At 42.2% G+C, this 13990-nt stretch overlaps 1 protein-coding gene across 2 annotated transcripts in view; it reads right to left on the bottom strand.

The window, feature by feature from the left end:
• Positions 1–647, bottom strand: part of TRIM33 (tripartite motif containing 33) — a 172519-nt gene extending 171872 nt beyond the window's left edge. For both annotated transcript variants that reach the window (XM_069090302.1, XM_069090303.1), the window contains exon 1: positions 65–647. In XM_069090302.1, coding sequence (XP_068946403.1) covers positions 65–632 — 568 coding nt within the window. In that variant the 5' untranslated portion in view covers positions 633–647. The remainder of the gene's footprint in view (positions 1–64) is intronic.
• Between the last annotated feature and the right edge of the window lie 13343 nt (positions 648–13990).

Genomic DNA, 13990 nt, shown 5'->3' with positions numbered 1-13990 from the left:
GGTGGCGCGCCGGGGGCCCGGCTCCTGGCCGCGGGGGCCGCAGGCCTCGGCGCCCGCTGCTCACCTTGCTGGATGTCGCCGTTGCTGGCGCCCGGGATGGGCACGCTGAGCTGGCGCTCGGGCTCGGGCAGGCAGCGGAGGCAGAAGGAGTGCAGGCACGGCAGCAGCTTGGGCTCCGCCTCACGGCGGCTCTGCAAGCTCTGCTGACACACCGCGCAGGTGTCCAGCAGCGAGGCCGGGGGCCCGGGAGGCGGCCCCGCCGGCGCGGGGGCAGGCGCCGCCAGGGCTGCCGGAGTCGCCGGGGCCGGGGCCGCGATCGCCGCTCCCGGACCCGCGGGACCCGCCGAGGCCGCGGCGGCGGCAGAGGCCGCAGGAGCTGAGCCCGAGGAGGCCGCGGCCATCCCCCCGTCCTCGGGCCCGGCCGCCGCGCCGCCCTCCGGCCCGGCCCTGCTGCCGCCCTCCTCCTCCTCCTCTTCTTCCACTAGCACCGCGGCGAGAGGCGGCTCCGCCTCCAGCCCCGCGGGTCCCGCAGCCCCGGGCCCGGCCGCCGCCGCCGCCGCCGCACTGCCGCTGACCCCGCCGCCGCCACTCTCGGCCTCGCCGCCACCGCCGCCGCCTTTGTTTTCCGCCATGTTTTCCTCTTTGAACCCGCCGGACCGCCCCGCGCCGCCAGCCGCCCGCGCCGCCGCCACCCCCAACCCCAGCCGCAGCAGCAACGAGAACGGCCGGCGAGGACGAGCAAGAGCTAGGGCGCGCGCGCACGGCGGCCCTTCCCCTCGCTCCCTCGTCGAGCGCCGAGGGGAGGGAGCGCGCACGCACCACGCACACACGTCTTTCCTTCAGAAGGAGGCTCGGCCCAGAGAGCACGTAGCGCGGGCACGGACGAGGCTCCGGCTCGGCCGGGAAGCGACCGCGTTGCGCCTGCGCGGAAGCCTTCGCTCCGGGGCCGAATTCGACTCCAGGGTGGGATTCACGCTGCACCCTGGAAGGCTCCGTCGTCTAGGTGAGAACCAGCAGCTTGGGTGAGGGGGAAGCTGCAGGAGGGGGCTTCTGGAAGAGAGGGGCGGGATGCTGGAGAGCTCGCAGGAGAGACAGGGTTCTGGGAAGGCGGGGCTCCAGGTGAAAATCCCCGGGGATGCAGGTGCACCCAGATGGCGCTTTACGGGAGGTCGTCCTTTGTTGTCTCCTCCCTGGGATGGGAATCCGGGGCGGGGCTTCGCTCCGAGGCTGTCCGGGCCCTCTGCAGCCCAGGGGGCGAGGACCCCCATATGCCCCTGCCTTGTCTGGCCCCGACCCTCCCCGAAGCTGAGCCGAAATCTGCCCCCCGCTCCTTCTGAGACCGAATTGAGGTCCTTGGCCCCCCACCCCCCGCGAGTGTCAGCTCCTTTAGGACAGGGACGGGAGGGGGGGGGGCCGCGGGGCGGAGTCTTTATCAGCTTCTACTTAAAACTGCAGCATGCAGTCCTCTATTCTAGCTTTTTTTATATATTGATATGTTCGTGTTTGTACTTAAGTTCACAATAAAAGAGAAACAAGATGTTTGCTTTTTAAAATAAAAAGCCTAGGAAAGTGCATTGGCTCTGGAGTGAGCAGACCTGGGTTCAAGTTCAACCCCTGACGGTATCTGTACAACTTTGGTCAAGTCCCAGGGCATTAGTTTCCTCATCTATAAAAGGAGGGGGTGGACCTGCATGGCCTCTAAAGCTCTACCAGCTCTAAATCTAACCAGGGATTATAATTAATCTTTTTAATTATGTAAATGAGTCTAGGAAAAAATGGTGCAAACTAAAGGAAGTTGGATGCACATACCGGAGCAAAAGAAAATTAGTTGGTTTGTCTCGTTTTAATGACATCTAGTATGTTTGCCAGTGACATCCTGCGATCTAAAAGTTAGGGTATCAAATTTGTCTAGCTTATGTCTTATTTATACATAGTTGTACCCTAGTCTGTGAGCTCCTTGAAAGTCCGCACCTACTTTTGCCTTTGTTTGTATTCCCAGTTCCTGGCACGTGGTAGGAGCTTAATAAATGTGTATGCACTGATTAGAAAGTCAGCCCAGAAAGGTCGGTTGTGTCCAGACCATAAACATTAAGGGTTGTTAGAGGTCTTCTAGTTCCAAGTTCATCTTATAGATAACACCTGAAACCCAGAAAGGAGTGGGGGCTTGCTCCAGAGCAAACCACTAATAAATGCAAGTATTAAATGAATGAGTGAAGGAAAGAAATTCTCATTCCCATTCTTTTGACCCTATTTCCTCTACTGACTCTACGCAATCCTTCACCATCTAGTCCCAAGTTCCAGAGGTCAGTAGTTTGACAGGCAAAGGAATTTGGATTTGATTGTCTAGTCCAGGGGTGGGGAACCTGCTGCCTCAAGGCGGAATGTGGCCATCTTGGTCTGTGAGTGCAGCCTTTTGACTGAGTACAGGTTTTACAGAACAGTCCTTTTATTGAGGGCATTTGTTCTGTGAAGTTTGTATTCTGTCAAAGGGCTGCACTCGAGGACCCAGATGTGACCTTAAGGCCACAGGTTCCCCACCCCTGTTCTAATCAATGGGAAGCTTTTGAAAACTTTTAAGCATGAGTTACATGAAAAAGCTGTGCTTTACCGAGAATAGACTGGCAGCAATGTATAAGATGATTTGGAATGAATAGAAAATGGAGGCAGGGATCAATAGGGGATTATAATAAACCAAGTGAGAAGTATATAGGTTTGTGATTAGAGACTTCATCTATCCAGACTGACAAGGGTATCTCTCTCTTTCTGCTAAAAAAGCAAGAGGATCATAAAAGTTTCAATAACTTTCTCAGCTACTTTCATCTCTTAAGAAGATAGAAAAAAAGTAACAGAATAAATACTCTTCTGTTCCTGATTCCAGCCAATAAGAACTTCAATCTGGCCATTGAAGAGGATATGACAAGAACCTTGGGAAGAAGTGACCCTGCTATATTAGAGCTCATGATAAATTAAGAAGGAAAAATAAGGCATAGTCTGACATATATCCTAAACTTTAGGAGAATATATTTCCAAAAGTTCAGGAAAAAAAAAAAGGATACTTTGGCCTGAGAATCTAAGATGGAAGGCTATCAAGAAAGAAATTATAACTACAAATACAAATAATGCTGATGAGCAAGAAAAGGAAATTGTACCTAAAAAGACCACAGTAGCTACAAGTAGCTAACCAACAACATCAAGTATATGTAAAAAGACACAGAAGCCATAGTAGGTAAATGTGGATGAATATAGAAGAGTGACAAGGTTTCTGTAACTGTCTATCAGTGTTGCAAAGAACAAATACCAAGGCAACAAAAAAAGGTCTGTTTGTTTTTAAGGACATTGTGGACTAGAGGAAGAATAAGGCCGGGATAAAAACACTGCTTGAAAGGAATTTTTAAAAAACAGAAGACAAAGTAAAAACTGTGTGGCTCTTTTGTTTTGTTTACCAAGGAAAATAGAGAAGGATGGAAAGGAAAAGCAGTGAAGCACTAACTGTAAATGGCCCTCTCAAGAAATTTACCCACAAAAGGGAAGAGATATCAGATGATAGCTAGTGGGAATAGAAAGATCAAATGAGGGTTTTTTGAGGATGGGGGACATGTCAGCATATTTATAAAAGATTATATAGCTTATGGGTTATACAGTGAATGACCCAGGTCTGAATGTTACTAGATATGTAACTGGCTTATTAAATTAAGAAAGGTAACAACTGCAGTTTGGGTGGGTTTCAGGTAATAGTAGTACTCCATCCAAGTGGAAGTCTTAATTACTGGCTCTTGCCCATACCTAGAACATAGGAGAGAAGGCTAATTGAGAAATAGAAATTTAGAAGTCATCTATCTACAGGTAATTGTTGAAGCTCAGGGAATGAATGAAACCGCTGAGAGTGATAACAAATAGAAGATTTAGAACATAGTTTTGAAGAACAACTATATTTAGATGGTTGAACAAAGAGGCAAACAAAAGAGGCAGACAAAGAACACACAAGTAGATGGAATCACACAGAATTCAGGATACTGGAAGTGAATTCAGCAGTCATCTAATCCAACCTCTCTACCTGAGAAGAATCCCAGCTGTAACAGACCTGACAAGTGATCATCCAGTCTCTGCTTTTAAAAACTCCCAAGAGGAACCAACCACCTCTGCTAACTGACCGTTCCATGTTCAGAGTGCTCTTATTGTTAAAAAGTCATTTTTGACATCAAGCCTAAATTTGCTTCTTTATAACTACTAACCATTGTTTCCTCATTTGGCCCTCTGGGAGCCAAAGAAAATTTGTCTCATCTCTCTTCCTTTTGACCATTCTTCAGATACTTGAAAATAGCCAGCGTTTCTCCCTTGAACTTCTTCAGACTCAACACTCCCAATTCCTTCAACTAATCCTCATGTGACATAGACTCATAGGTCCTTGACCATCCTGGTTGCCCTCCTTTGAATACTGTCCAACTTAAACCATTAAACCATGTGGCCTAGGACTTAACATAGTTTCCCAGATAAAATATGAACAGGGTAGAATATAGTAGGAATATCATCCACCTCTTTATTTCTGGAAACTATCTGAAAACTATCTGTCTCTTCATGTAGTCCAAAATTGGATTAGGTTTTTTGGCTGCCACTTCACAGTGCTGGCTTATTGAGCTAACAGTCCTCTGAAACTCCCAGAATTCTTTCAAAACATGTCTAACCATGCCTCCCCCCATCTTATGCTTGTGAAATTGATTTTTTTTTTTAGTCCAAATGTAAGATTTTACATTTCTCTCTATTTGGGTTTCATCTCCTTAGATTCAGCTCAGAGCTCTAATCCAACAGTTCTCAAAGTATGGACTAGGGACCCCTGAGGGTCGGAGAAGTCAAAACTATTTACATAATATTAAGATGTTTTCATTTCTAATATGGTAAATGTTGGTAGATATAACCTACATAAACAAAAGCTCTTTGGGGGCCTCAACAATTTTTAAGAGCATAAAATGATCCTGAGACCAAAAAGTTTGAGATCCGCTACTTTCATTGGTCTAGTCTTTTTTGGATTCTTACTATGTTATCCAATATATTATCTATCTTTCCCACCTTTGTGCTATCTGCAAATTTAATGAACATGCCATCAAGGCCTTTATCCAAGTCACTGATAAAAAGGTGAACAATACAAGGCCAATCACAAAGTCATAGATGTGTTGGATTAGGTTTTTTGGCTGCCACTGGAGACATCCTTCCAAAGTGACATTGACCATTAATGACTACTCTTTGAGTCTCGCAATCCATCCAATACTGAATTCATCTAATTGTATTATGTAGTTAACCTCTCCATCTTTTCTACAAGAACAGTATGAGATAATAAAAATTTTGGCAAACTACATCTGTAGCATCTTTGATTGACCAATTTAGCAATCTTGCCGAAATAGGAAACAAGATTATTCTTCCATGACTTGTCCAGTGGTTCTTTTTCGTAATTACCGCTTTCTTTCCTATATGTTCAACTATCTCTTCGATGACATATTTTAGAATTCTCAAGTTCTGGGTCAGCCAAGCTCATTGGCCTATGATTTGCAAACTCTGTTCTTTGCCTTTTTTTGAAAACCAGAAACATTTGCCCTTCTCTAGTTTGTGGTGCATCTACCATTTTCCATGATCTTTCAGATTTACTGACAGTGACTTCACCATCACATCTGTCAGTTCTTCTGGTACACAAGGATATAGTTTAACTGGGCCAAGTAACCTAAATTCTTAAGTGAAATTAGGTACTCTTTTACATTGTCCTTACTTATCTTGGGTGTCGGTTCCTAGAAGCTATTTTGTTCTCATTTTTAATACAAAGGTAATCTCCTTGGCAGAAAAGATAAGTTTAATGTGACTTGAGCAGCCATGCTTTCCGTTGGTCAACTTAGCCAATGTCCCTTTCCCTTCCTTCATCCTCCTCTTCCTACCAAAACAACTAATTAAGAATGCAGTTTGTTGTTTTTTGCCAGCCTCAGTGCATTTCAAGCTTTAGCATTCTAGACACTGTTTCGTAAAACCATCATGCTGTATTTTTTAAATTATTACTGTTATCTTCCATTTTCTGTATGTATTTTTTGAAAATTGTATTTGAGTTCCCTGAATATCCACATCATTCTCTTTAGACAACTTCCATTTTTTCCTCTCCAGATTTATTTCTCTATGCCTTTAGAATTTATTTTAGAGGAGCAAATAATTTTATTTTTGAGAGTTTTCTATACCTCGTGAGCTGAATTCCTCTTGGAAATTTTGGTTTATAGGATCCTACCTATCCTTCCTATGAATCCATTAAAATCCACTTTTCATTTTGGATGGTGCAGAGTGAATCACATGGGATGAACAGGCATAGTTAGATTACAGTCTGCATTTCAGATCTTACTACCTTGTCATTTCTCCTAAAACCATCTCTCTTCCAAACTTTCTATTCTGTCCTCAGTACATTCTTGCCAAGGTTCCAGTCACCAGTTTTCCAGCAATCCATGATTGCAGTGTTTGCATCATCCTTTTTGATTCCTTACTTTCATCCAACCAAGCATTTGCTGATTTTGTCATTTCTAGTGCTATAATATTTCTCACATCTATCTCCTCTTCATTTCTGCAACCACCACCATCTCCCAGTTATGTTCTTAACTATTGCAATGGCTTCCTAATTGATCCTTGTATGTCAGATCTCTTCCATTGCAATCCATCCTCCACACACTTGCCAAAGATTTTCCGAAAGCTTACCGTGTTTCCCTGATAATAAGACCTGTCCCGAAAATAAGCCCTCCCCTTACTGTGTAAGATTACTCTAAAATAAGCCCTCCCCCGAAAATAAGCCCTATTGAGATTGCTACTGTAGTGAAGGTGATCCCCTGCGCTACACGCTACATTATGGTACCCTCTGTATGTACCGTTCTCCCCCCCCGCCGGGTGAAACACACGCCGCGCTCCGAGCTGCATCCAGTCAGAGCTGCAGCAGTGAGCGCGTCATCCTGTTCTTCCCCAGTGATTTGCTTATTGAATAAAGGTACATTTTTTTGTTCACATTTACCTGTTTATTAAAATTGCTGTCAATGTTCATTAAAATAAGCCCTCTGGTGTTTTTCTCTCCAAAAAAATCAATAAGACAGTGTCTTATTATCGGGGAAACACGGTAGTTCTCATGATGTTGCAATCCTTCCATCCTTACCCCAACTCAGTAAAGCCTAGTGCCTCCCTACTAACTCTAGATTCAAATATAAACTTCTCTAGCATTTAAAACCTGTCACAATGTGGCCTTAGTCCAACTTTTCAGTATTATATATTACTGCCTTCCTGTGTTCTACAGTCCAGTTGCAGGAGTTGCAAGAACTTCTTGCAGTTCTTCAGACTCTTAAAACACACACACACCCCTAAAACATCCAAATATGAGTAGCTTTTTTGTACTGTTAATAAATTTTAGATATTTTTAAATACTGTTTTAAGACACTGCATTCTTTTTTCACTAACTGCTTATGCTGATCCCTGAGAAGAACTCTAAGCTCTACCCAAAAGGCAGTACTCACCATGTCTCATTTATATCCTTCATTTTACTGCTTCCATACATTTTTATTCCGTTTCTTATACCTGAAATATACCCTCCCCCATCTTCAGCTGTTAAAATTCTATCCATTCTTCAAGCTGACTCATATACCAATTCTTAAATGAAGATTTCCCAGATCCCCTCTAGTCACTTATGTTATCCTTGGACTTGGAATATGATACTTTTCATGTATTTATGCACTAATTTGTATGCAGTTTTTTCAAGTATTATTTCCCACTCCCACCCTTTCTACTAAATTGTTAACTTCAGAAGTTGTATTTATGCATTTGATCCCATTGCTTTCTGTCTCCTCCTGGACGCCGATACATCAATCATTCCTTTTCTGTTTTATCTTCAGTCTTTTCTTGTCTGCTGACTTCTTTCCTGCTGCCTAGAAATATGGTCAGACCTCTCCAATGGAGTCCTGGTAAATGTTTAACTGACTCCCCCAGAGGACATACTTTTAATCTGCATTATAAACATTTTCTTCATCTCTTTAAGTCTAGACATTCAACAAAACAGTAAATCAAACCCAGATTTATAGTATTTCCATACACACACTGAAACCTAAACAGTCAACTCCAGGTTCAAGGCTGGTTCCAGCAATCCCCTGAGTCTAGCCCATCAGAAAATTTCACCCTGACATCCCCTCACTTGTATCTTTTCTACAACCAACATTTTGACAAAGGACCCAGACCAGCTATCCTTAATTCTTTCTACTGTACTTTAGCAGCCTTCTCTATTTCTTCCTCCCTTCTTCCATTATTGAGTTCTTTTTCCATTTTGAAGAAGGGCCCAGACCAACTATCCTTCACTTTCTAGACCTGGCTACCATGTCGTTTGCATCTCTGTCTCCCTCTCTCTCCCCCTCTCCCATCTCTCTCTCTCTCTCTCTCTCTCTCTCTCTCTCTCTCTCTCTCTCTCTCTCTCTATCTCTCTATCTCTTTCTCTCGCTTATCCTCTTTCTCTTCCTCTCTCTCCCTTTCTCTCTCCTTTACATTTTCAGATCACTTTTATGTGACATCTTTCTCCATTAGAATATAAACTTCCTGAGGGCAGAGACTGCTTTTTTCCCCTTGTATTTATGTTCCCAGTGCTTATGACTAACATATTGTAAGTGCTTAATTAATGCTTGTTGCCTTGACTAATGGTTTTTCCCATTCCTAGAAATAATTGTCTACCATCACAGCTAATCATTCCCTCTCAATTTGGCTTTTTTTCCCACTGTTCTACTGAAATTGCTTATTCAGACATTACCAAAAATTTCTCAACTGCAACATTTACTCAGATTTTTTTTCTGTCTTTAGTCTTAAAATGCCTACAACTTTTTTGACCAGCCCTTCTGAATAATCCTTCTTCTTTGGTTTCCATGATACTATCCTCTCCTGTTTCTCTTCTGTCTTACCTCTTCTCACATCTTTGTTGGATCAGTATCAGCTCCCCTCACTCTGTATGGCTAATGTCCTCCCCATCAACAGTACCTCTATCATGAGCCCTCTCATCTCTCTACACAGTCCCTCTGATGACCTCATAAACTCAAGAATCAAAATATCTCTATGTAGATATATATCCATCCCTAATGTCTCCTGAATTCACATCCGTCATCAACTGCCTATTAGATGTCTTCTGGATATCTGAATAGTACCTCTAACTCAGCATACCCAGAGCACCATGTATTCTTTTCCCCCTTGTACTGCTCCTCCCAAGCTGCTGACTTTGGAGTCATCTTTAATTATTTTATATAGTCTTTTTATCCAGTCAGTTGACTAATCATGTTAATTTTGTTTCTACAACATTTCTCGGATATGTCTTCTCTCTGCATATATGACCACTGTTCAAGGTTAGACCCTTCCTTCTCCAAAACATTCTCCACACAGCTGCTAAAATAGTCTTAAGGCACAATTCTGAACAAGACACACCCATCCTCAGAATCCTCCAGTGGCTTTCTGTTTAGGATAAAACACAAATGCATGTGACTCCTTCGCTTATCTTGCTTGGGCCTCAGGTTCCTTATCTCTAAAACGAGAGATCCCCTCTGAAACACATCTGTAGATCTCAGTCGTCTCTTTCCAGCCTTCTGCTGCTCTCCTTCCCTTGTTCTACATGTAGCCAAACTGGACTGCTAACCAGCCCCTCACACTTAACATTCCTTCTTGCACCTCTGTGTGGCCATTTTCCATGTCTACAAAGAGTGCTCATCTCTGCTTCTCAGCAGGAGCAGTTCAGGTGCTACCTGAAGGTTTGCCTGTTCCATTCCCCCTCCATCCCTTTTTACTGCCTCATATTCTTTGAAGCCCCTTTCAGTTCATATTTTGTTTTCATTTATAGCAAGGATACCAAGATTGATATGATTTGTTTCTTCAGTAGTATGTCAACTCATTGGTTACTGTAAGAGAATATCATATTTATGGTATCACCAACTAAGTTAATATTTGTAGGTGGTCTAAAAAATTGGTTCTTAGCAAATTCTGCTCCTTCTTGCATCACTATGCTGCTCTTATTTCAAAAGCACAAGGATGCTGCCTAAACTGAAGGCCATGTTGTTTATTTCATAGCCAAAAACTTTGCCACCAAATAGCCAGCCTGCTAGCGTTGTCTTTTTTTCCTCAGCTAGCCCAGTCCTTGCAAAGGAGGCAGTCTCTTGCTAAGAGTAAACTCAAAGCCTTTCTTTCCATCATGGTAGGGAATTATCTGTCGGATGCCCTGGTGGCATACCCTTCACCAATCCAGGATCCCTTCCACACCACCATTATGAAGTATCAGTGCAGGATTTTGTACTATAGCTAATCTGAAAATATAATGCAGGGCAATCTAACGCAAAAGCAGTTGTGTTTCAGTGCAGCAAATGCTAGGTCTACTCTATTTCAATTCTGTTAACTAGCCATACATTCTGGAGGAATATTGATAAGCAATGAAAGATCTGTTTTACTCCTGTTGTCTCTATATTGTGAAATTCTCTAAGAATCTCAGGTTATATTTGTACATAGAATTTCTGAGCAAGAAGCTATGATTTATTAATCTGAAGAGTTTGAAATATGTTTCCAGATAGTGAAGTATGCCACAACAGCTCAAGGAGGAAAAAAATGGGAAAAACAAAGCAAATATGAATATTTTTGTTAATATTATCCTTTGAAAGTAAGCAGAAAGGGGGGCGGCTAGGTGGTGCAGTGAATAGAGCACCAGCCCTGGAGTCAGGAGGACCTGAGTTCAAATCTGGCCTCAGACACTTAACACACACAAAAAAAACTAGCCGTGTGACCTTGGGCAAGTCACTTAACCCCAATTGCCCTCCCCCCCAAAAAAAAGCAAAAAAAAAAAAGTAAGCAGAAAGTTATTCTGAGTTTGTTTGTAAGGTTCATTTTATATATTGATATCAAAACTAATTCAAACATCCAAATTAATTGTTTTTTAAAAACTTACAATTTTACTTGTAGTAAACATTCAAGGAGGCTTTGAAATCCCATTTTAAGAATTATAATTCTTAAATTATATATTAGAGGAACAACGTTATCTACTTACCCTGCAAATCCTCCCTCAGACTCTGATAAACTATGATTTTTGAGGAGGTGGGCTTGAGTACCAGTACTTTGAATAGTGACTGACAGTGGCAAATGATGATCCTAATGCTTGCCCTGCTATTTGCCTTTTGAAGGAACCCTACTGAGAAGTGTGGTTTTTTCAGAGATCCAGCAGGAGTCAGTGGTAATGTCATTCAGCTCTTCCCTACCCACTCTTTCTGTCTCAATCTCCAAATAGGAGAGGGTTTCTCCTAGCTTGTTCTTTATGTCTGTCTATAATTTCTGATTTAATTGGTGCTTTTGAAGATGTTTTCCATCAACACAAGCATAATAAGTCTTAGATGCTTGTACTGAATGTCTGTGTATCTGTTGCATGATTGTAAAGAATAAAGCCCATAACTAGCTGTGATACACAAAATTTTAAAATGTCAGTAAGACTACACTCTGTCCTGATTGTCAGAACTTGATGTCAGATTCAGGAGCTTCAGAATTAAATAAGTGAGGAAAATTTTGTGGTGATATTTTAATCAGTAGCTGGTATTTTTAAGCTCCCAAAATAGTTGGCAAGATAGAGACCCTATAAATTAAACCCATTTTGCCTTAGGCTAGAAGGTCAGCTTTTTCTTATCTCTAGGCCAGAGCAGATTGCTTTGAATTTATGATCCTTGAGTAAATCTTAAGCCTTTGATTAAGGAGGATGAGGAGGAGGGGTCAAGAGAAAGAGGTCAGGGACCTAAGGAGAACTGAGGCCCATGGAAGCTAAGTGGTTTGCTCAGAGTTATACAGATAGTAAATGGCCAAGTGATTTGAACTCGGCTCCTCTGACCTCAAATCCAGTAGGTTCCCCCCATCCACCCTCTGTTGTACCATGTTACCTCCACTCTCACCTCATACAATATAAGTTACTTTCATCTCCACCACCTAACCTTGTACCTGGTACTTTGAAAATGAATGCTTGTTGATTGAGAACTTGTGCGAAAAATGCTAAGCACAAACATGAAAAAATGAAGGAAAAAAAGCATTTATTAAGCATTTACTGTGTACCAATCACTCTTCAAAGTGCTGGAGATACAAATACAAAGAGTTAGGGTAGCAATGACCAGAGTATGGTGTTTTGATTTGGAGTGTTAAGAGGACAATGAGTGGAGTTATAAAGGCTAAATGTGATGGGTGACCAAAACAGCCATCAATCAGGACAGCAGAACCCCAGTCACTGCTATTTAAAGAATTACTTCCTCTGTGGTACGATTCTGGTCTGCAGCAAGGTGGATGACAAAAAGGTAGACAGGAGTGAAGTCAAGGATCACTAGAGCCAGGACTACATGTCATGGTGGGACCTGAAAACTACCAGTTAGAACATCCGAGGCCCAGGGCAGGTATTTATAGTGATAAAAGAATTATGGCTGGGGGCGGCCAGGTAGCACAGGCTCAGACACTTAGCACCCACCCAGAAACACCTGGCTGTGTAACCTTGAGCAAGTTACTTAACCCCAATTGCTTAGGGGAGGCCAGGTGGCTCAGCGAGTAAGAGTACCGGCTCCAGTGTTGGGACGACCTGGATCAAATCTGGGCTCAGACATTCAGCACCACACCCAGAAATAACTGGCCGTGTAACCTTGAACAAGTTACTTAACCCCGATTGCTTAAAAAAAAAAAAAAAGAATTATGGCCATAGAATTTGCTTTTAATTTTAGCTTGTAATAATTATTCTTTTCCTGTCCATTTATTGTGAATTCCTTCCCTTAATTTTTTATTTTGTTGATTTAGACTTTTAGAAAAAAGTTAACTAATAGTTTATCCATTCTCTAATTCATTTCAAAAACAATCTATTTGTTTTGTTAATTAATTTAATTGTTCATTTGTTTTTCAGTTCTTTTATTTCACTCAGTTTTTAAGATGTTTTTGTGTGTGTTTTAGGATTGTTGGTTTTTGTTTTTCTTGTTTCTTTTAATTGTATATTCTGTCTTCTCTTTGTCTTTTTAGAAATATAAATGTTTATGGATGCTGTTTGGTGGGTGTGTAGTTGAAATATATATTGTTTCATTACATAGAGTGCCTTTAATTAATGGTATCTACATTCAGCTACTGCCTTAACTATAATCCTAATTGTAGTTACTCTCCTATTTTTCCTAATTCAGTGAATAAACTTTTTTCTAGATCTTTTCCTTAAATTTGTGTAAATTCCCGTTTTGGGTATATTTCTTTTTTTTTTTTCCCAAATCAAATGCTTTATTAACTTCTGCTTTACATCATTCATTTCCACCAGATTTTGAGTTACAAATTTTCTCCCCATTTTTTCCCTACCCACCACCCCAAAATATCGATCCCACAGGATATCCCCTCCTCCAATCTGCTCTCTGCCATATCTTCTCCCATACCCTCTTCAACTTCCCAGTAGGGCATGGTGTATCTCTATGCCCCAGTGCATGTAAAATAATATTAATAATAGCATATATATACATATATATATATATATATATTACACATTTGATTTAAAACTTTGAATTCCAGATTCATTCCCTTCCTCCCTTGTCATCCACCCTTACTGGGAAGATAAGCAATTCAGTATAGGTTGTACATGTTTAGCTATGCAAAACATTTCCATAGTGGATATATTGTAAACAACTGATTATATTTCCCTCCCTCCTATCCCACCTCTCACTTGTTCTGTTCTCTACTTTGATCCTGTCCCTTTTCAAAAGTGGGTGCTTCCAACTTCCCTCCCCACCAGCCTGCCCTCCCCACCAGCCTGCCCTCCCTTCCATCATCCTCCCTCTCATCCCCTTCCCCCCTACTCTCTTGTAGGGTGAGATACCCTGTTTAGTGTGTATGTCATTCCTTCCCTAAGCCAAATTCAATGAGAATAAGGTTGACCCATTCCCTTTTGCCTTCCTGTTCTTCCCCTCCATTGTAATCATTTTCCCTTTCCTCTTCTATATGA

This window comes from Petaurus breviceps, unplaced genomic scaffold (assembly GCF_028583685.1).
Source record: "Petaurus breviceps papuanus isolate PSGF00001 unplaced genomic scaffold, PetGlider_PUasm1.0 186, whole genome shotgun sequence".
In the NCBI taxonomy this organism is placed as follows: domain Eukaryota; kingdom Metazoa; phylum Chordata; class Mammalia; order Diprotodontia; family Petauridae; genus Petaurus; species Petaurus breviceps.
The sequence above is the reverse complement of the archived record's forward strand: the minus strand, read 5'-3'. Positions and strand labels throughout refer to the sequence as shown.